Genomic DNA, 20,314 nt, shown 5'->3' with positions numbered 1-20,314 from the left:
CTAATCTTCATAAATGACTTTTGTTCCGTCTCCGTACGACAATCATTCCATGTGGCATATGTGATGTGATGTGATTAGGAGACAATGTTTTGTTTCTTAATTAAAAAAGGTGAGAGAAAGAGGCGACAAAGAAACGAGAATCGAATACAACGAGGGGCGTCGAGCTGGTATTGTATGGGCATCATGGGTACTCAGACATGGATAACGAAGGAGTGAAAGAATCCGCAAATCGTGAAGAGGCTGAAAGTTTAGCGAAGAGAGAATCCCTTTCGCTTGCCTTCCTTCTCTAGTGGCCGTCCGCTTTCGACTCGCTGCTTCTTGTCCTCGAGCTCCAGTCGTTGGCGGTCGAGTTGCTCCTTCATCTCCTTGTGGCGGGCGTACAGTTCCTCTTCGGATTGCTTGAGCTTGCTCTCCTTCTCTGCTACCTTCTGTTGGAAGACCATTTTCATCTCGGCCTCCATCTTGGCTAGCTTCTGCTCGTGCAGGGCACGCTCCTCCTCCTGCTTGACAGCAGGGTTGACCTCCTTGAAAACGCTGGGGTCTTGCGACACGCCCATGGCGAGCAGCTTGTCGGTACGGTAGTTCTCGTAGAGTTGGTTGTTGGTGTGCTCCTTGAGCTCCTCCATGTGTGTTCGGATGAGCATTTGTCGAAGCTTGACAAAATCGCAGTGCTCCTCGTTATCCACTTCAATGATGCCCCAAGGGTAGGCACGACCACGAATCTTGCGACCATCGGCGCTTGTGATCTCGTTATTGGCACCAACAACAGCGAAGGGAACCTTGGACATGATCTCATTGTTCTCGGCGATCGTCTCTTCATCATCAAGCTCGTATCGAGGCCCCTCGAAGATCTGGATGCCATGGTGCTTGATATCGGCGAGAATCTTGGTTGGTTAGTAATTGAATAAAAGTAGGTAATCGAGCAACTTACTCGTGACTTGAAGGCAGCAATCTCTTCGTCGGTAAGAGTATCAGCCTTGGCGATGACGGGGATCAGATTGACCTTGGTATGAAGTCGGCGCATGACCTCAATGTCAAGAGGCTTCAGGGAGTGGCCGGTGGGTTGGATAAAGAAGACACATGCGTGAATACGGTTGTCAACAATGTTCATGCGGTTAACCTTGTTCTCAGCATCCAAGTAAGAGTCGAATCGCTGCTCGATGTTGTCGACGATAGGGCGCCAGGACTCGTCGTTGTTGACGAAATCGCCGAAACCTGGTGTATCGACAACGGTCAGGCGGAGACGAACACCTGCCTCCTCAATGTCGGCACTAATGGACTGGATAGTAACAGTCTTGGGAATAATGTCGAGGCTGGGTCCCTTGCGCTCCTTGGGGGGGTACAGGGAGGTGTTGAACAGAGTGTTGACCAGAGTAGACTTGCCCAAGCCAGACTCACCTAGATTGGTGTTAGTCAAGATCGTTCACATTCCAATCATCTTGCACATACCAACAACCATCACGTTGAAGTTGAATCCCTTACGAACACTCTTTCGGTGCCATTGGTTAGGTAGGTTGGCAAAACCAACATAGCCAGTAAGCTTTCTTCGGACAATGTTTCTGTTGTCAGCCGGGGGAGGTGGCTGAGATGGAACTACACGACAGTCAGTACGAGAACAGAAATTCACGTAAAAGATAAACCTACCATTAGCAGGCGAGGCAGAAGGGGCCAACGCCGGAGATTCGCTGCCGGGAGAAGCTATTAAGACACATGTTAGCATTCATTGCAACCACTGATACTGAATATTATGCTGTCATATGTAGAGACACAAGGAGGAGCCTGACTAGGTGAATAATCCGAACTCGTGTTGCGAGGATTTCCCCTGGTAGAAGCCTCGACTGTGAGATGATCGCGGTTGGGCTTCACATTAGTTATCTGTTCATCTCCAGCTGGCCCACTTGTTGCAGAATAGTTATATAGTTCGTCGAATGACACTGGCTTCATGGGGCTTAATGTCGGCGGATCCTGGATGTCCACGTCAAGCATACTGCGATAGTGGCGTACTGTCGAGGGTCGAGGGGATGAAGGAGAAGATGGGCTTCCATCGTCTTGGCTCAATGGAAAACTAATAGTTCGCTTGGAATCCTGCGATACCTTTGGCGATGATCCGGCGAGAGGTGTGGTTGCCATGAACGCGAGATTTCTATCGAAATGCACGCTGCGGGTGCGAGCCTTGACGTGCTGTACCAAGTCGAATGTCATGATCGAATTTCAGGGGTTGGAAGTGCTGATTCTCAACGAGGAATGCTGTCAGGACCAAAAAGGGGGCTAAGAAGATAGACCCAAGAAATTGTAGATGATTCAGAAACGGATGTCGTCGAGCTTATCGGAAATCGATGGATTGCACGGGATGAAGGTCAAGATTTTATCGAGCTCCCGGAGAACAAATCATCCTCGTGGTTGAGTTCGGAGGCTCTTTCCGTGGTCTCTACCTGTCGCTTGTGCCATGTGGTCTGACACACGCGTGCATAAAAAGAAAGAATCATCTTACCCATATTGAATTATCAAGAACGGTCGAGTTGAAAAGGCTCGTAGGAAAGTGCGTGTTTCTAAGTTGAAAGTTGATGGTTAGCTACGTCAGGGGAAAGGCCAGCTAGATAGGTAGCTGCACGAGCTTGGTGGAGAAGTCTCGAGGGAGACAACGAGAAGGGCCAAACGACAGCTGACAATCTCCGGGAGACAAGCGCAATGCGATGATGAGTGTACAGTCGAAGAGAAATCGAGCCGATCGAGGGTGCTCCTTCTCAAAATCGTGGTCGGGCAGTAAGGAGTGGGACGAGGATAGCTACTCACGGAAATACCAGGAGACGCGTGTCAATGAGCGTCGCAACGAGTGAATACGAAGAATAGAAGGCGGCCTCGGGTTTATCAACACGGGACCTACTCTCACGCACGATAAAAGGCGATCGAGAGAAGAGTAGCAATGATGAGGCTAGAAACGGGGGGTAGGGGAAAAAAAGAGAGAAAGTAAAGTGAAGGAGAAGGATGGGAAATTTTGGAGGTGACAAGCGGACCAAGCAAGGAGACGAAATTCTGATGTGCTGTGCTGTTCTCCCAGCAGAGCAGCCTTTGGGCAGACAGCCGTGCTGCAGCAAAAGGGGTTTAGACGAGCTAGTCCGAGTTGAGGCACATGTGGGTCTCCCAACTTACATGATCCAGGGGCAGGCTCTGGAGATTTAGCAGATAGGGTCGCTGAGAGCCTGCTGTCGAACCTCAAAGGGTGCTGCCTCAGCGCTTATGATTGGTTCAAAAGGCACGGCTCCAATTAACGACGCGGGACAGGGGTCGTTGAATGGTAAGATGGGAGATTGGGGAGGGAGAGCTCTAGCTTCACCTCAAGCAAATTACTGCATCTTGGCTATCGGCATATACGTACCTGTATCATGTTGTAAGCGGCCCTGCGGCCATACAATTGACTCTCGATACAGCCTCTACTAGGTAAGTTAGAGCTTCTGTCTGAAGCTTGACATCATTTGAATTGCCGGTGAGGGCTAACAAATATTTGTACATATGCATGTGACCGGACCTCCTTACATCGGTCCATTCCCCAGGCAAGCTTGGAGCTCGCCTGAGGTACCTGGTTGTTTCTATAAAGGGGAATGCTACTCTAAGTACCTGTTCCTAGCTCGCTTGTGCTTCAAGTATCGATCATCATTCTCATGCTGTAAGTTGCCTTGGGTATTGATAGGGGTTATTCTCTCCTATTCGAAAGAATTGTTCGATAGTTAGAGTCAATTCCTTCTTGAGTCTCTCATATGTGTCATTTGTCTTTGATCTACAGTATTATTATATTTTTACATTTCGTTATCATTGGCTGCTTTCTAGCGGTATAGCTCAGAACATTTACAATTGGACTTTATCAGAGACAGATTCCAAGACATACGCAGATCAATCGTTTCCGAAGAGGTCAGGGTATCTTCTCCCTTCTCTCTCGTGGCCAGAATGCCGGCCTGAGATTGGATCACGGGATACCATGTTTTGAACTATTTATTTGCTCGTCCTATCCGTACCGTGGCCACTTTGATATTGCCCACTCACCGTCAAGTCCGGTTGCGCCTCAACCGCTCCCACGTCTGTGTTCCTCGTTTATTGGTTTCCTTTCCTCGTCAAAACATCAAACATCCGTTCCATTCAAGTTGTTCCCTCTGTGGGTCCGGGATCAATTACCCTTCACTGTGTTCTAGCTTCTCTTCAGTTACTATACTGGGCTTGCCCCCAGTAACCTAACTTCTGTCATTCACGGAAGGGCGTGACGATAAATTCTACAGGACTGCCATGCGCAGATACGTGAAACCAACAGGCTTCTGCATGCTGATATGCCAATCCTATAGGTGTACGACTGCATAATTTTGCAAGAGTTCACTGCATCTGCCCGTAAAACAATTGTAATGCCTAATATAGGTATCTTGTGAAAATATTTGAGAATCCTACACGCTACCACCTCCATGCCCTTCTTCTGCATGTATGACACGAGCGTATATACCCGTACAGCTCAGGTTTTATATAAAGGGATGTGGAAAGGAGGTACTTTGTATACGACGTGTAATTACATTCCGGACAAATGTCCCTAGTCCAAACGAGAAGTCATGTGAAGTATGTAGGGTCGACCTGTGAAACGTTTCGTGTTAAACAAAAATTCCATACAGTACCATAAAGCAGTGTATGGAAGCTCTGGCAATACAGTTCAACTTAATAATACATCACTACATTTATAATTTCCTATGTCTATTCCAATTGTTTCTAAACTCAGATAATTGCATTCATAACTTCCAAGCACTCAATAGTTCAAACTATCATATCTGTAGTATTGCAACTATGTCTGCTGCGGATAAAGGCATAGTCACTGAGAGTATACAAATGGCATCTTCTCCGTAGCTTCTCGTATTATTACGAGTGAAGCAATTCCCGAATGAGGCTGGCCAAATATCTGCTGAGATGTTGCCCTTCATTGGCAAGGTTCTCTGCACCTTTTGCATATGCTTATTTGAGTTATATCTCAATCTTTCTTCTCCTTTGACACTATCAGTAAATCTCATTTGACCACAAATAAAAGGTCAGAAATTATCCCAGACTACTTGAAGTAGAGACGTGAAGACACAAGGTGCAACAATAGGTTTATATAAGACTTTAGGTTTGCTTGTGATTTACAGACATATCAGTACAGGGTAGAAGAGCTAGCTTCAGTTCAACTTGACCAACGAAAGTTAGTAACACCCAATGTTAGGATTCGAGGATCTAACACATATGATAACACAGCACAACAAAGGATAGGCAGAAAAAGACAAGACATGTAGACTGTTACTTTTACGAGTAGAATATTGTATCTATAAGCCCCACACCGTTCTAAATGCCAAATGAGCACCGAAACCCTTCGATGCCTGTTTTAATTAAGATACACGCCACATTTTCGCTTCTAGTAAAGGTATAGTACACTGGTGGAGGAGCTGCCCAGATTTTGACGGCTCAAATTTATAGCATGATCAAATCGTCTCAGTCATCTTAAGCGAGGCCAGCCTGCTGGCTCGCAAAGAAGCGTTTCGACTCAGCACATCTCTCGCTCTTACATCCAGGGCATCGAAGACCCATCTGCTTCGAGCAAGCCTGACCTGCTGCCAGGTGCGCCTTGGCAATGTCGGCGAGAGCTTGGATAAAGACAGGACTACCGTTGAGAGACTCAACCCGCTTGACAGTTTCGGGGTGACCACTGTCGCCGATGACTTCCTGATCCAACTCATATAGAGTTTCAATATGGTCGGACGTGAAAGCGATGGGGATGAGCACCAGATCCTTTTGACCCTTGGATATGTAGTGCTCTACACTGTCCGAGGTTTGAGGTCCCAACCAGGCCGACGGGCCGACCTGAGACTGCCAGCACAGTCGGTAAGGGTTGGAGAAACCGAGGCGCTGCATGACGGCGTAGACAGTGGCCGCAACTTCAGCAGGGTAAGGATCACCTTGACCATGTTAGTGACTGTTACGAATATAAATGACTGAGCAACAAACCTCGGTTAACGACAGACATGGGTAGACTATGCGCAGAGAAGAGCAGCACAACATCCTTTCTTCGCGCCTCAGGGTATTCCGCAAGCTTGGCCTCGATGTTTTGGGCAAAAGCCTCGACCAATCCACTGTGGTTAGGCCAACGGTCGATTACACTCCAGGTAATGGTACCGTCACCGGACTCCTTGTTGGTCTTGCCTTCAAGCCGATGCCTCCACTTCCACAGCTCATTCAAGCTACTACCTGTTGTTGAGCAAGAGTACTGAGGATATTGTGTGAATGCGACAGCGCGACCACCCTTTCCATTTCCAAAGCCGTCCTTCAACAGCTGCTCGTACATTTCTTCGGTTAACGGGTCCGCGTATCGGAAAGCGACATAGGGCTTGTGAGGCGCAGTCTCGGGAGAGATCTTGTCCAGGATCTTACACATCTCGGCGTTTTGGTATTCAGACCACTTTCTAATTGGTGATCCTCCACCAATGGCAGAGTATTGCTTGATGATTTTGGGTGTTCGCCGCTTCGAAATCAATGGACCAAGATAGTTTTGTAGAGGGCCGAGAGGAATTAGATCGCCGTCGGCCTGTGGTGGTTGTCAATACACATGATCCGGGGGTCTCGGTGTTTTGTTAAATGACTTACAAAAAGGCGGCTCAAAAAGTCGCCAACCTCATCGGTCGTCGAAGGCCCTCCCATGTTGAGGAAGACCATGGCCGTAGGGCCCTTTGATCCAGTAGCATCTTGAGTGACAGGATGGACGGGAGTGGCCAGAAATCGCTTCTGAGTAGCGATTTGGGGTAGCGCAAGTCGATGCGAACTGGCCTGTGAAATGCTCTTGCAGAGCTGGCCTCCAGATCTTCGCAGAGCCATTGTCGATGAACTGTCACTGACTTCAAGAGACAAGGTGTGAAAGGGGCAAGAAAGTGCAATTTATTGATCAATTGGAAGTGGTGCGAGGTTTGGAATCATAAAACAGCTGAGGGGTGTAAAGAAATCTTATGTTACGTACATGCAACTAGTGCCGACGGCGATGATGCACGCATCTCCATGGGCTCCGGGATCGCCTACAAGGCATCATATCGGGATTTGGCTGCTAGGAGTGACTTGCTTGCCCCCCCGAGCTTCCGTGGTGCAACAGGTACTGCCGAACAGGGCCTCGCCAACCAATCATGCAATTGGTAATCGCTCAGAACTGTGCACGTGAGCTCGCGACAGGCAGCGCGTCGGAGCTTGTCATTAGCTCGCGTTTGCCTAAAGCTGTGACCCGCTAGCATGGGATCTCTCATCAGCTCTTAAAGTCAAGCTGACCCTGGGATGAGATTGATCGGGTTTCACTGAAAACAACAGACATCAATCGAATCAATATGGCTGATAAACAGCCTTGGCGAAAAGAAGACGAAGATGAGGAGGAGCAAGAACTCGATGAGAACGTGAGTTGATCGAACATTGGTACTCACCTCAACTCCATATTGATCCACCCATAGAACTATAAGGCACAGAAAGATGCCATCCTGCTTGCGATCGATGTCAGCAAATCTATGTTAGAGCCACCGCCGCCCTCGGACTCCAAAAAGGCAGATCGTGACAGCCCTGTCCAGGCGGCCTTAAAATGCGCCTATCATCTCATGGAGCAACGCATCATTTCTAACCCCAAGGACATGATGGGCATACTTCTCTTTGGAACGAAGAAATCAAAATTCCAGGACTCTGTAGAAGGTCCAAGTGGCCTAGGTTACCCTCATTGTTATCTATTCACTGATCTCGACGTGCCTGCGGCGGAGGATATCCAGGCCCTCAAAACCCTTGTCGAAGACGGCGAGGATGAAGATGAGGTACTGACACCTTCGGATGAGCCTGTTAGCATGTCGAATGTGCTATTCTGCGCGAACCAGATCTTCACAACAAAAGCTGCGAACTTCGGCAGTCGTCGTTTGTTTATAGTAACTGACAACGACAATCCCCACGCATCTGACAAACAGGCAAAGTCCGCTGCAGCGGTACGAGCCAAGGATCTGTACGACCTTGGGATCCTGATAGATCTATTCCCTATCACCCGTGGAGATGGGAAATTCGACCTCCACAAGTTTTATGATGTAAGAATTGTTATGAAGATACCAGGGAACCAGCTAACACGCAAAGGATATTATCTATCGTGACCCTGTTGGAGAGGCGAACATGACAGAAGTCCGAACCTCGAAATCTGGAAACGGATTGACATTACTCAACTCACTCATCTCAAATGTCAACTCCAAACAAACTGCAAAGAGAGCCCTGTTCTCAAATTTGCCATTCGAGATTGCTCCTGGGCTGCGCATCTCAGTGAAGGGGTATAACATTGTTCATCGTCAAACACCAGCACGCACTTGCTATGTTTGGCTGGACGGTGAAAAGCCGCAAATTGCTACAAGTGAAACTACGCGAATTGCGGAGGATAGCGCCAGGACCGTTGAAAAAGCAGAGATAAAGAAGGCGTACAAGTTTGGCGGCGAATATGTCTACTTCTCCCCAGACGAACAGAAGTCATTGAAGGATTTCGGGTCACCCATCATTCGTATCATCGGCTTCAAACCGCGCAGTTTGCTCCCCATATGGGCAAGCACTAAGAAGTCTACGTTCATCTTCCCCAGCGAAGAAGATTATGTTGGTTCGACCAGAGTTTTCACAGCACTCTGGCAGAAACTTCTCAAGGATGACAAAATGGGTGTCGCTTGGTGTATCACTCGAGCTAATGCGCAGCCAATGTTGGCCGCTATCATACCGTCTAGAGAGCGGTCTGACCATGGCTCGGGAACACCATATCTACCTGCTGGACTTTGGATCTATCCTCTACCATTCCAGGATGACCTGCGAAATATCAACCCACCAAGTGAAGTGCTGCGAAGTTCCGGAGAACTTACGACACAGATGCGGACTATCATCCAGCAACTCCAGCTGCCAAAGGCTATGTACGATCCATTGAAATACCCCAACCCCGCGTTGCAGTGGCACTACAGAATCCTTCAGGCCCTTGCTTTGGAGGAAGAGGTACCTGAGAAGGCAGACGATGCAACGGAGCCAAAATACAAAGCGATCAGCAAACGAGCAGGTGGCTACTTGGAAGAATGGTCTGAGTCTCTTGAAGAAGAGTCTGGTAAAGTTGCGAACAAGAAATCAACAAAACGTGAAACGGACGATGAAGACATGGAAAGACCGGTAAAGAAATCCAGAGGTTCGTCAGAGAAGGCAACTGGTTCTTCCTTCAGTATGGCTCAATTGAAGGCCGCAATCGAAGGCGGGACAATTCAAAAAATGACTGTCGCTCAGCTCAAAGATATACTAGCTACTAAGGGTATGAGTACTGCTGGACGAAAGGTAGAATTGATCGAGAGAATCGAGGAATGGATAGAGGAAAGTTCATGAGACTGAGGTCGAAGGGCACAATAGTGTGCATTATTGGTGCTTTATATGAAGAATGTGTGGCCGGCGGAATGGGCGTTTATTATGCTACTTTGTAGGGGCATTGTTTATCAACCTGCGAGCCCTTGATCATATTGAATCAAAACACTAAGGAGAATGACCCCGCTCATCTGTTTCTTATTGTGACTGTGATTGTAAGCCTTTTCTTTCTACACGGAAGCTTTTGAAGCCTTCGATCCTTTCGCAATCACTTCCTTTTCATCACATCCACCAAAGTTTCATTTACTCGGTAGCAACACCATCAGTTGAACATCCTAACAAACGAATCATAAAAACTGCCAGAGTTTATTTCTATTCACTTTGATCTGAGTATCTCTTTGAAATATTCCAATATGAAATATGGCGACTGCAGGCGGGAGGATAGATTCATCCTCTATACTCACACCCCCTTCAGCACCCGTTAGTGGCTCTCAGTGGCGAAGCGCTCAAGTCACGCCCACTAAACGTCAGCTAAACACTCCCCGGCCCCTAACCCCATCTATCAAATCCGTAGCTCCACCATCACCCACCTGCGCGTTCGTGAGCCCGCAAACGCCAGGACAGCTTCGTCCGAGCATCGCTTCGGCAACACTTGTCACCTCATCACCTCAGAAGGAGCCGGGCGCTGACGAGTATAACTCAAGGCTGTTGCGTTTGGCGCGACGCCGGCCAACTTGCGGGCAACGAAAGACCATGGCCGATTTCCTCGCAAGCCTTGGTCTTGGCGGCGCGCAGACATCCGCCGCGTCAGGTAGCTCGCAATGCGGTTCGGTCGAGGAGCTCCAGCTCAAACTACGAAGCATTCTAGATGCCAAGGCGACACCGACACGGGCCGAACATGTGGCTTTGACAATCGAATTGAGAGCCACGGTACGATTTCAGTTGCCTGTGTCCGAATCCGAGAACGGGACACTCGAGAGCCTGAACAACATCGATCCATCACTGGGAGGAGCGCAATCTGTAGGAATGAATGGCAATCGGGATGAAGGACAGCTATCGCGCGTGGTATTTGCCAATGATACGCTCATGAACCAGCCGCAGGACAATCCGACCCTGCAACGATCTGTCGCAAAACATATCATTTCAATAATCAGCTCAACCGATGGGAGTACATGGACCGTTCGAGAGGTGTCACGCGGTACACAGGGTTGGACTTTTACGTATTTGTGCAAGGACTCGTATCAGCAATGGACTCGACAGAATGCAAAGAACCAAACGAAAACAATAGTAGGAGAGTTCAGTCAGAGAGAGCCTGACCCAGTTCTGCATGGTAAGTTCAGAGCGCCATACGAAATTCTTGACTGGCTGACAATGCAAGATAGCTCGGCCTGCTTTTGACTGTCGAGGATCTATCACGATTGCCTTTAACCGCGGCAGTCGCTCCATCACCGTAAAATACGACCATACTCCCTTACACAAAACAGTTGCAGAGCTGGCAGCCCACTTCAAGTCTGCTCCTCGTCAACTGGGACCAGGCGCGCAGAGACTCCTAGAACAGCAGCAGAAGGCAAAGGAGAAGACGCCGAGGAAACCTAGAGGTGAGAAAAAAGACAAGAAGGAGCGAAAGAAGCGGGATTCTACTGTGAAGGCGCAAGATGAGAATGGTAATCCCCGGAAACGAAAGAAGAAAAGCAATGGAGCATCTCAACCAGCGGACTCAGTAGACGGGCCGATGATCCCCCCAGATTATCCTGGGGCACCAGCAATCGATGGACAAAATCAAGGGGCCCCATCGTATATGAATGGCGGAGAAGCGCCCGGCAATATTGGGCAGCAAGGATTCAACGATTATCCTCAAGGGTTGATGGGGGACGCAACGACGAATGGAACTTCGTCTCAGCAGGCAAACGGCCAAATGGCTTCAGTTGCTTTTCCAGTTAATGTCTCAGCAGCTGAAGCAGCACGTCGAAAAGAGGCAGCCACGACAATGCTCAGCAACGCTGGTGTCGATCCCACCACATTGTCTCCTGAGCAGTTTGGTATCTTCGCCAACCAAGCACCAGAGTTGCAACGCGAGTCACTGAACATGCTTGTCAAATATGGTGCAGAACGCCTACGCATTGTCCATCCCGGCAACAAGGAAGGCTCAACACAGGCAGGCTCTTCAACACAGAGCAGTCAGACAACTTCAACCGGACCTAGAACTACCAAAGAGCTAGTGCCACAGTCAAGTGCTCAGAGCAACGCGAACACAGATACTGAGACAGCAGTAGCTCAGGCTGCTGACGACACTTCCACTCCTAAGCGTAAGAGGAAGAAGATGGGCAAGTCGAGAACAGCATGTTCCCCATGCAAGGCACGGAAAACAAAGGTAAATGCCACTCAAACTAATTAGACGCTACTGAACTAATAAAATTAGTGCCCGAGGGAGAGACCAACCTGCACCGAATGTGCGGATCATGGGACTGCATGTGAATATGCACCACAGAAACCAAGAAACAGGACAACAAAACCCAAGAAGTCTGAGACAATCGTTGTTGATGACGATGAAGAAGAAGAAGAAGATGGCGATGAGGAGGATGAAGAGGTAGAGCAGCAGGAAGATGCCGAGGGAGAAGGTTCTGAGCAGGAAGATGACGAACAACAAGACACTTCACAGGACTACTCATACCCTCAGATGAATATTGGAAACATGGTCACCAATACTGATGCAACAACTCAAGATACCCAGTCCACACAGAGCAACTACTACCAGCCTGCTTCCGGGCTTGTTCTTCCTCAGCCAGACCCTTACTCGACCAGCTCTCAAGCAATGAGCACATCGGTACCGCAGAGAGGTAACTACTCTCATAACCTGCCAGAAGTGACACAGCCCATGGTCCACCCGGCCTCCCCTATCCCAGCCCCTGCCGGTACGATCGCTCCCTCTGAAACAAGGCGATGGACCGCCTTTGGTAGCGGTAGCGTTGGTGGAAGTAGCACCACCAGCAAGACACGAAGAAGTCTTCCGTCTGAGCCCAGCCAAGCCAATGTGCAAAACATGCCTGCAAACCCACAGCCATCGGACTGGGCTCAAACTTCTAACACGACTATGCCTGCAACCACAATGGCATCCGTCTCTCCGCAGATGGCATACGAAACACGCTCAAGTGGGAGGACTCGACAGAAGAACCAGAGTCTACCAAATGATACTCCCCAACAAGCTGCACTGCCCAACACGGTCATGCAACAGGCCCAGGCACGTCAATTGCCCGTCACTACCGCAGCCATGATGGCACAGACCCGTAAATCCCCTTTTCAACAAGCTGCGGTTCCTCGCACGACTTCTAGAACAAGCCAGCGAAACCAGTCTCGCACACCTGTAACTGAACAGGCACGAGGCTACCAGCCTCCTTCCGACATGGCTCAGCAGCAGAACCCACGAGGGAGTGCTCATTACGATACATCGCATATGTCCAGTGGTTCTGGCTATAATGACTATGGGCGTTACAACAGTACTAGCACCAGCGGAAGCCATCAACCATCGACCACCATGAGCACATCCTACCAGAGTACTCCTTCTACTGCAAACCAGTGGTCTAATTCTTCGAGTCGACACGATCGCCCATATGGCACAAACCCATCATATCAAACACCTAATATTTACGCTCAGACAACAGCGTCTAAGCCAACGGCGGCATCCCGCCAGAACTTGAACATGCGTTCAAACACACAACAGCATACTCGTGCTAGCAGTGGTTCATATAACCAGCAGCAACCACAACAGCAGCAGCAGCAGCAGGGTTACACATCATACTCTGGATCTACACATCAAAGCCAACAGGCTCAAACATCAAACCAGCAACAGCCGCCTAGCTGGTACTTCCAAAACTCGCACAACCCTTCTGTTCATTCTGGGGACCAGTCATCTGGCTATAACTATGAGCCATGGTCAGGCGTTTAGGAGCCAGGGTGCTCAATTCTACACAGCTCACTATTCATCTATGGCTTATGAGCGGTGAAGAAATTGCTAATGGGTTTGGCGAATCGGTTTATTTAGCGCAATGATGGCATACACAGGAATTGGGTTAGGACCCTCATCTCTGGAGATACCCGGCAATGTCAGACAATCGAGAATCGTAGGTTGTCACACTTCTTCTTTTCACCTGATGGATGTGATAGTGTCCTTGAAACATCACATAGCTTAAATCATTATTAGGTGCTACTCAGCTGATCATTAACCTTGACTCATGTATTCCTCTTAAGTCCCGCCAAATTCCATGGTATTTCCATCACATTATTTTCCAGTCATTCGCCCAGTCATACAAAGTATTCCCGTAAGGTATTCAGACAGGTTATCGGTCTTTGGATATATGTTGTTTGTCTACTCAACATGGTCCGAAATAGCAAACTTGCTGAGGGATCGTAGCTTGCCACCGTAAAAGTATAGCAGCCAAATACCAATGATACCGATAACACTTAGACCACCGAGAAGACTGGTACCCTTAGCAACACCGAGATTGTCAAACAAAGGCTGGGCAAAGAGAACACTGCCACAAGCTAGAGCACTTCGGAAGAAGTCATTCGCTGCGAAGAGACTGGCAGCATACATTGGGTAGCTGAGAGGAATGTACACAAAGATACACTGCATGACAATAAAGACTGTAGCTCCGTAGATGGTGATGCCAATGGTGGGCACGATCCAGTGAATAGAGGATCGAGCTGTCCAGGCAAAGAGGAACAAGCCAATGGTAGGACCAAGGGCGGCTGGTAGAGCCGGAACAAGACGACTTTCTTGAATGGGCCAGCCACGCTTAGCGATGCGAGGGTCCATGTAAAAGTAGAGGTAGGAGAGGTAGAGGCCTACGCCAATCATACAAGAGACGAGAACGCAGAGGAAGACGAGACCGATTTGACCAAGGTTCATGTTGTAGTAGACTGGGTAGACACGAGGGAAAACCTCGAAGACTAAGAAGAGTTAGTTATTGAGATGCGAATGATGTGGTGGAGCGAACTTGCATGAATAGTAGATACCATAGATAATGGCAGTGTAGACCTGCACGAACAGCACGGCAGGATCCTTGATGGTGATCTCCATAGGCTTGATGAGTGCATCGACAGCAATGGCAGAGACCTTCATATGGCGCTGGTCAATCTCACTCTGTGACATGAAACGTTGGTTGCCAGTGAGCTTTCGAAGACGCTCTGCTCGACGGAGGAGAATGTTGGCACCGCTGGTCTCAGGGAGTAGAAGGAACATGAGGATGAAGATAGGGGCCGAGGCCCAGATACTCTCATAGAGAGACCATCGCCAGTTCTTGGCGGGGACGGCGAAACCGCTGATCAGAGGACCAAGAGCAGCTGTATATGTTAGTTGAAAGCAAAAGACGATGAGAGCAAAGGAGACTTACGACCACAGTAAGCAGCCGAGACCCAGGCCATCATGGCATAGGGGAGAGCCATGAGACTGTAAATATCTCCCAGTGAAGCACCACCAGAAGCCAAACAAGGCGAGCCGAAGAAGCCTTGAAGGAATCGAAGAACCATGAGACCGGGATAGTTATCTACTAGTGCTGTTGGGATAGAGATGATAACAAAGAGAAACATCGTGACAATGTAAACGGGGTTTCGTCCAATGCGAGGAATCTCGCTCAGGGGTGAGAAAATCAGAGGGCCAATACCATAGCCCAGGACATATAGTGCAAGACCAAGCGAAGCTTTGAGTTGACTGACTCCAAAAGCGCGCATCACACCTTCAGTTGAGGAAGTGTAGATCGCAGAGGATGTATAGACGACGAAGGTGTATAGACAGATGATGAGGGAGACACCTAGGCGACGGTTGTTGGTCCAGTTATGAGGATTCTCGTTGTCGTCGCTGAAGTACCAATCGACGAGGATAGAACCATCCTTTGTCCGCTTGGGAACAACAGGGATAGACTTGACCTTCTCGACATCGTGCTCTTCGTCGGCCTCGAGTCTGTCGACAGTGTAGGCTTGTGTTTCTTGGGGAGATCGTGAGCGATGGAGTCTCATGGGCTGAGGATCAGCACGCTCGATGTCGTCGTTCTCATCGTTCTTCTCGCTCTTGTCGTTCTTCTCATTGTCACCCTTGAGCTTGGGATCTTCCTCTGCTGCAACAGTGGATGAGGCTGAGGATGCGAGAGCTGTACCAGTGAGGACTGTGTTGTCGTTGGGAGAAGACTCTTCGATGATAGCGTCGGGGTTGTTGATCACTGCAACCCAAGACTCTGGGAGCTTGAAGTCGGGCTTTTCTTCTGGGTACTGGAGATATTTGTTGCGAGTGACGAAGCGGATGAGTTGCCCCAAGGGAGCATCTCTGATAAGGTCTGACATATTGATGTATTATCTTCTTATCGAGATAACTGTTTCAAACGGGGATAAGAAGAGGTTATTAGGTGGGAAGGGTTCTCTTTAAGCTTATTATGCTAACTGAGATCTGGAGTTCAAATCTCATGAGGCATGCACTCGTCTTATACTCATATTCTCTCCCACTCGCCTGCTCCTCCCTCTGCAAGCTCTTACACCACGGAGCTTAGCAATCCGGAGTTAGTCACCCATCATGCTGTAATGCAATCTTAGCCCTTCCACATGTCTTTGATATGGTCCATACGAGCAAGCATAACTCTGTAAGCCACTTTCGGACTAACATGCCTGACGTTATTACCAATCCCTGCTCGGTGCTCGGCCTACTTTATTATCCTAGAGGTGATCAACAAGCTGCAGGTTTTGGAATAGTCTGGACCTAAGCGGAGTTTAGGGCTGACATTTAGGATTGGAGGGCGATTAGTGTTTATCACCGGGGGTGAGGTTTTGCTTATCTGCGTGAGCACTTACACTGTAATACTGTATGAATTTTCACTTTAGCCTGTGGATCTATTGCGAATTGAGTCGGGCATCTTACGTTTTTAACTAGTCGGGCGAATCTACACGGTAGTTGAATTTGTCTACAGTAAGATCGATAGCCATCTGGAAACTGAATTCATATGTCGTCATTGAGATCCGGATGCTCGGCTGCCTTTCTCTTAGACTATTGTTGATCTGTGAGCACTAACACGACGATATGTACATCTTGGCTGCTTACTTTGTCTTTCATCTCTGGATCTCAGCCTATATCTATCTCTTTGGCTCTTCCCCTTACACATGTCTCTCACCTCAGCGGTAAGCTCCAAGAGCCCGCCAGCTCATAACATGCATGCTCAGCAAATAAAAAAACCAAAACATATCTTGAACCCCAAAGATCAGCACTAATGACCTAAATGGGTGAGACCCTCCGCCATCTGCCGTCAAAAGCTTAGCAATCGTCCCGGGGACGTGGTGCCAAGATCACCCAATCAGAAGCTTCAAGGCCCCTGGATTAATCACCCTCGGTGTGACGTCTCCCCGGTCGAGGAGCCTCAATTTTCCTTGCATGCCGAGACTCTGCGGAATATTAATCACGACGGACCAACTCTGAATTAAATATCGTTGCTTTCAAACCGGAGGTTGAATATGTGTGTACCATACCATGTGACTCATTGAACTCGTCCTTTTTTCGGCCGAACCGTGAAATCTCTTCTTATATACCCCAACAATATCTTGAGTCCTCCACACCATGACAGCCAACACCTTCCCCGGGTTGGTAGGGCCTTATATCTCACTGACTGAGACCCAAACGCCCCAGCTACTCAACGATCGGCGCCCGCTCCCCAGCCTGATAAGAATCATGCTCAAGCTAAAATACAAATACAAATACATCGGATAGCCCGGGACCCTGCTTACTGTAATGACACTTCAAGGCCAGACATGAAAGCTCAGAGGTCGCATTATTATGTTCGTCACGTCATTGACGCTCATGCACAACAGCTGGCCTGCTTGACGATAAGCTCAAATACACACAGTAGCTAGTTGATAGGCTCAACGTCGCCCAAAGCTGACCCTGAAGTGCAACCAGAGACCGGATACGATAATGTAACGTAATAGTCTCTTTCCTGTGCATTCTTGGCCGTAGAGTCTCACTCTTGAGCTGATGTCTATTGACTTATGCAGCATAGCATCTTATCAACTGCTTGCTCTCTTCTGAATGCGCCGTCGTTGAAGCTCCTTTCGTACCATCATAGCTGGTGCGTCTTGGCCTTGGTCTAATAGGTCGACAATCTTCCACACTCCAGGGTGCTCTGCATCGAGGGCCAGCTTGATGAATGGCTCGACCCAACTTGCAGACCTCCAGGCAGGGTAATCAGGCGCTGCATTCTTGGCATAGTCAATGAACTTGAACGCCAGGTCAAAATCGCCCATCTGTGCGCAGGCTGGGATTATCACGTCAAAAGCAGGGCCCGCTTCGACTTGGTCCATCCAAGTCTCGGGGACTGTGGCATCGTCATTGCCTTGATCGTTCTTAGTCTTCTCATTCCCTATTGACATCGAGGTGGTGTCAATCTTGGCAAGTTCGGAATTGTAAGCCACTGCAAGGTCATACTGCGTCGTTGTTTGGCTGGCATGACGAAGAAGAAGCCCAATGTCTGACAGTCGGGGACTTTTCCCGGTGAGGAGGTGCATGTCATTGAAAAGGTGCATAGCAGCTTCTGAAGCTCGGGTTCGAGCCAGAGCCTCGATCGTAACCATAAGGACCTCCTGGGGAACAGGCCCCTCTTTGCGCATGCTTTGAATAGCAGCCTCAGCTTCGCTAATAAGATTGCGGTTCTTGAGTAAAGCCCGTAGAACGGGCATTGTGTTTTCTCGAAGAAGGATGCGCCCTTTGTCCTGTTGCATATTCAAAAGTGTAAGCGCACCCGCCACATCCCCCGAATTAGCGAACGCTTCCACCATAGCATCATTATGCTGCTGGCGAGGCTTGCCACGAACCGCCAGCTTCTGGAGAGCTTGACGCGCGAGTTCAATGTCACCGTGCCTGGCCCCAGTGGCCAGAACGTTCTCAATAATACCACCGGAAGGGCTGTGAACTGGGATATTGACAACATCTCGCCATACGAAAGTTGTTCCTTCGTGGTGGAAGCCCTGGCTGAACATGTCCAAGGCCATCAGCTGGATACTTCTGAAAGCAATGTCGGAACCACGGGCAAACTTTCGCTTCTTGAGTATGTGAAGCATTTCGTCGAAAAACCCTTCTCTGCCAAACTCCAGAATAAAGATATCATAAACCCAAAGATCCACATGCCCTGGCTCTTCTAAAAGCTGGTCGAACTTACTCAAAGCCAATTCAAACTGGCCTTCTCGTAACATCGCCACGGCAATACTTTGCTTGGCTGGCATCGTGAATTCGAACCAGTGCTGCTCCATTATCTGCACAACTTCTTGCCGCAGGATATAGTCTGGGTGTACACTAAGAGCTTCGAGAGCAAGGTAGCAAATATCCGCAGTAAGCGGGACATTTTGAAAAGTCATATCGTCCAATAATTTGCGAACTCCTTTGCTAGACCCCTGTGGGTCGGCCATAGCAGTCATCAGGCTCTCATAGATCAAAGCATCGGGGGGATAGTTGCGGTGTCTGAGAAGAAATCTAACGATATTCAGGATTCTTAAATATCTGTTGGTAGGGAAACTAGAATTGCCTTTTTGTTGTGGCATCCGTAACCGCCTGAGGGCGTCAACCATCACTGGAATTGATACGGTATTCAAGTCTGGCAACACCTTAGCCAGGGCTGGGTTTGGACCTTCTGGCTTGGCTTGTTGATCAACATGTTGCCCCGTCTCTATACTCTTTTGCTGAGCTTGCCCGGGCTCACATTCGCGGAAAAATGTATTCAATGATCCCTTCTTCTCTCCAGAGTCCGAAGACATGGCCTGGTCAAGTTCATCATGAAATGAATTCAATAAGTGATCATTGTCAAGAAAACCTGTGATTTTTTGGTCCTTGGCTATGTCGGTCCCATATTGGCGATTTTGAACTGTTATTAGATATAGAGGCCGGCGTCCTGGCCCTGCTGATCTCAGGAGTCTTGGTGAATGAGGCCTATAAGTTGCTTGGCAAAGACAGCGCCGTAGACCATTATACACCAATCGTGGACAAGGCATTCTCGCCGTACGATTATGTTGCCAATGTCGATGCTGAGAAATGGATTCTGCCGGTTATCGAATGAATTCTGTACCTTGCATACCTACAACTAAAGGCGGCAGCGGTGGGTTCAGTAAGGCATTTGTGCAACGACCACTATCGCTAACGGGGCTATGCATTCTACGAGGCGTTAGCCGCTCACAGCCGCTCTCACCTTGGGTCTCACCGAACAGGCGCGCTCCACTGAGCTTGTCCCATTCTCAACGTTGCGTTTCCAGCACCGCATCATAAACCACATAGTTACGACGCAACAAATTAGACCATGGTACGTTCTAATACCCTTGACCCCCGATGGTCACCATTTAAAACCCTGATCACCTCAGCGCACAATGCTCGCATAGCAACAGCTGACAGCGAATAGCTACCCCTCGGACTACTCAATGCGGCCCAGGGCCACCCCATGCTCGTTGAGCTGAAGAACGGCGAGACACTCAACGGACATCTGGTTTCGTGCGATACATGGATGAACCTTACACTCAAGGAGGTGGTGCAGACAAGTCCGGTATGCGCCCGCAGTCACGAACGCGATACCTTCGAACAGGATATACTGACGGGCTGAGTACAGGAGGGCGATCAATTTGTCAGGTTACCAGAGGTCTATGTCAAGGGAAACAATGTACGTTTCAACTGTGCTATGGAGTGTTTACCTAGAAAAAGATACTAATGTGCAGCAGATCAAATACCTGAGAGTACCCGACGAGATCATCGACCAGGTCAGCGAATCACAGAAGGGCCAGCAGGGCGGCTTCCGAGGCGGAAGAGGGGGACAGTCAAGGGGAGATCACAGCGGTCGTGGTGATCGTGGACGCGGTCGTGGTGGAAGAGGCCGAGGCCGAGGTCGAGGTCAATGAGATAATTACATGGTTAACGATGATACCTACACCTTGAACC

At 48.9% G+C, this 20,314-nt stretch overlaps 7 protein-coding genes; 3 read left to right on the top strand and 4 right to left on the bottom strand.

The window, feature by feature from the left end:
* Window positions 1-248: 248 nt before the first annotated feature.
* Window positions 249-2,202, bottom strand: FFUJ_04555 (probable cell division control protein CDC3; the record flags this gene model as incomplete). XM_023572145.1 has 5 exons in its annotated part: window positions 249-884; window positions 932-1,398; window positions 1,450-1,593; window positions 1,645-1,698; window positions 1,785-2,202. 5 exons carry the CDS (start codon window positions 2,200-2,202, stop codon window positions 249-251), a joined length of 1,719 nt encoding a protein of 572 aa, XP_023426326.1.
* A 3,297-nt stretch (window positions 2,203-5,499) lies between these two features.
* On the bottom strand, window positions 5,500-6,867 carry FFUJ_04556 (probable ferrochelatase; the record flags this gene model as incomplete). XM_023572144.1 has 3 exons in its annotated part: window positions 5,500-5,954; window positions 6,004-6,580; window positions 6,640-6,867. 3 exons carry the CDS (start codon window positions 6,865-6,867, stop codon window positions 5,500-5,502), a joined length of 1,260 nt encoding a protein of 419 aa, XP_023426325.1.
* A 494-nt stretch (window positions 6,868-7,361) lies between these two features.
* FFUJ_04557 (related to ATP-dependent DNA helicase II, 70 kDa subunit) lies at window positions 7,362-9,396 on the top strand (the record flags this gene model as incomplete). XM_023572143.1 has 3 exons in its annotated part: window positions 7,362-7,427; window positions 7,482-8,090; window positions 8,137-9,396. 3 exons carry the CDS (start codon window positions 7,362-7,364, stop codon window positions 9,394-9,396), a joined length of 1,935 nt encoding a protein of 644 aa, XP_023426324.1.
* A 396-nt stretch (window positions 9,397-9,792) lies between these two features.
* On the top strand, window positions 9,793-13,315 carry FFUJ_04558 (uncharacterized protein; the record flags this gene model as incomplete). XM_023572142.1 has 3 exons in its annotated part: window positions 9,793-10,702; window positions 10,755-11,743; window positions 11,792-13,315. The coding sequence occupies 3 exons, from the start codon at window positions 9,793-9,795 to the stop codon at window positions 13,313-13,315; spliced, it is 3,423 nt and encodes a 1,140-aa protein (XP_023426323.1).
* A 420-nt stretch (window positions 13,316-13,735) lies between these two features.
* FFUJ_04559 (related to FLR1-Putative H+ antiporter regulated by yAP-1 and involved in multidrug resistance) lies at window positions 13,736-15,705 on the bottom strand (the record flags this gene model as incomplete). XM_023572141.1 has 3 exons in its annotated part: window positions 13,736-14,319; window positions 14,386-14,712; window positions 14,763-15,705. 3 exons carry the CDS (start codon window positions 15,703-15,705, stop codon window positions 13,736-13,738), a joined length of 1,854 nt encoding a protein of 617 aa, XP_023426322.1.
* A 1,704-nt stretch (window positions 15,706-17,409) lies between these two features.
* FFUJ_04560 (uncharacterized protein) lies at window positions 17,410-19,149 on the bottom strand (the record flags this gene model as incomplete). The annotated part of the gene is made up of 1 exon (XM_023572139.1): window positions 17,410-19,149. One exon carries the CDS (start codon window positions 19,147-19,149, stop codon window positions 17,410-17,412), a length of 1,740 nt encoding a protein of 579 aa, XP_023426321.1.
* A 536-nt stretch (window positions 19,150-19,685) lies between these two features.
* Window positions 19,686-20,274, top strand: FFUJ_04561 (related to U6 snRNA-associated Sm-like protein LSm4; the record flags this gene model as incomplete). XM_023572138.1 has 4 exons in its annotated part: window positions 19,686-19,688; window positions 19,785-19,925; window positions 19,989-20,039; window positions 20,098-20,274. 4 exons carry the CDS (start codon window positions 19,686-19,688, stop codon window positions 20,272-20,274), a joined length of 372 nt encoding a protein of 123 aa, XP_023427213.1.
* Window positions 20,275-20,314: the final 40 nt, after the last annotated feature.

Source organism: Fusarium fujikuroi, chromosome FFUJ_chr02 (assembly GCF_900079805.1).
Source record: "Fusarium fujikuroi IMI 58289 draft genome, chromosome FFUJ_chr02".
Taxonomy (NCBI): Eukaryota; Fungi; Ascomycota; class Sordariomycetes; order Hypocreales; family Nectriaceae; genus Fusarium; species Fusarium fujikuroi.
This window is presented reverse-complemented; position numbering and strand designations above follow the sequence as displayed.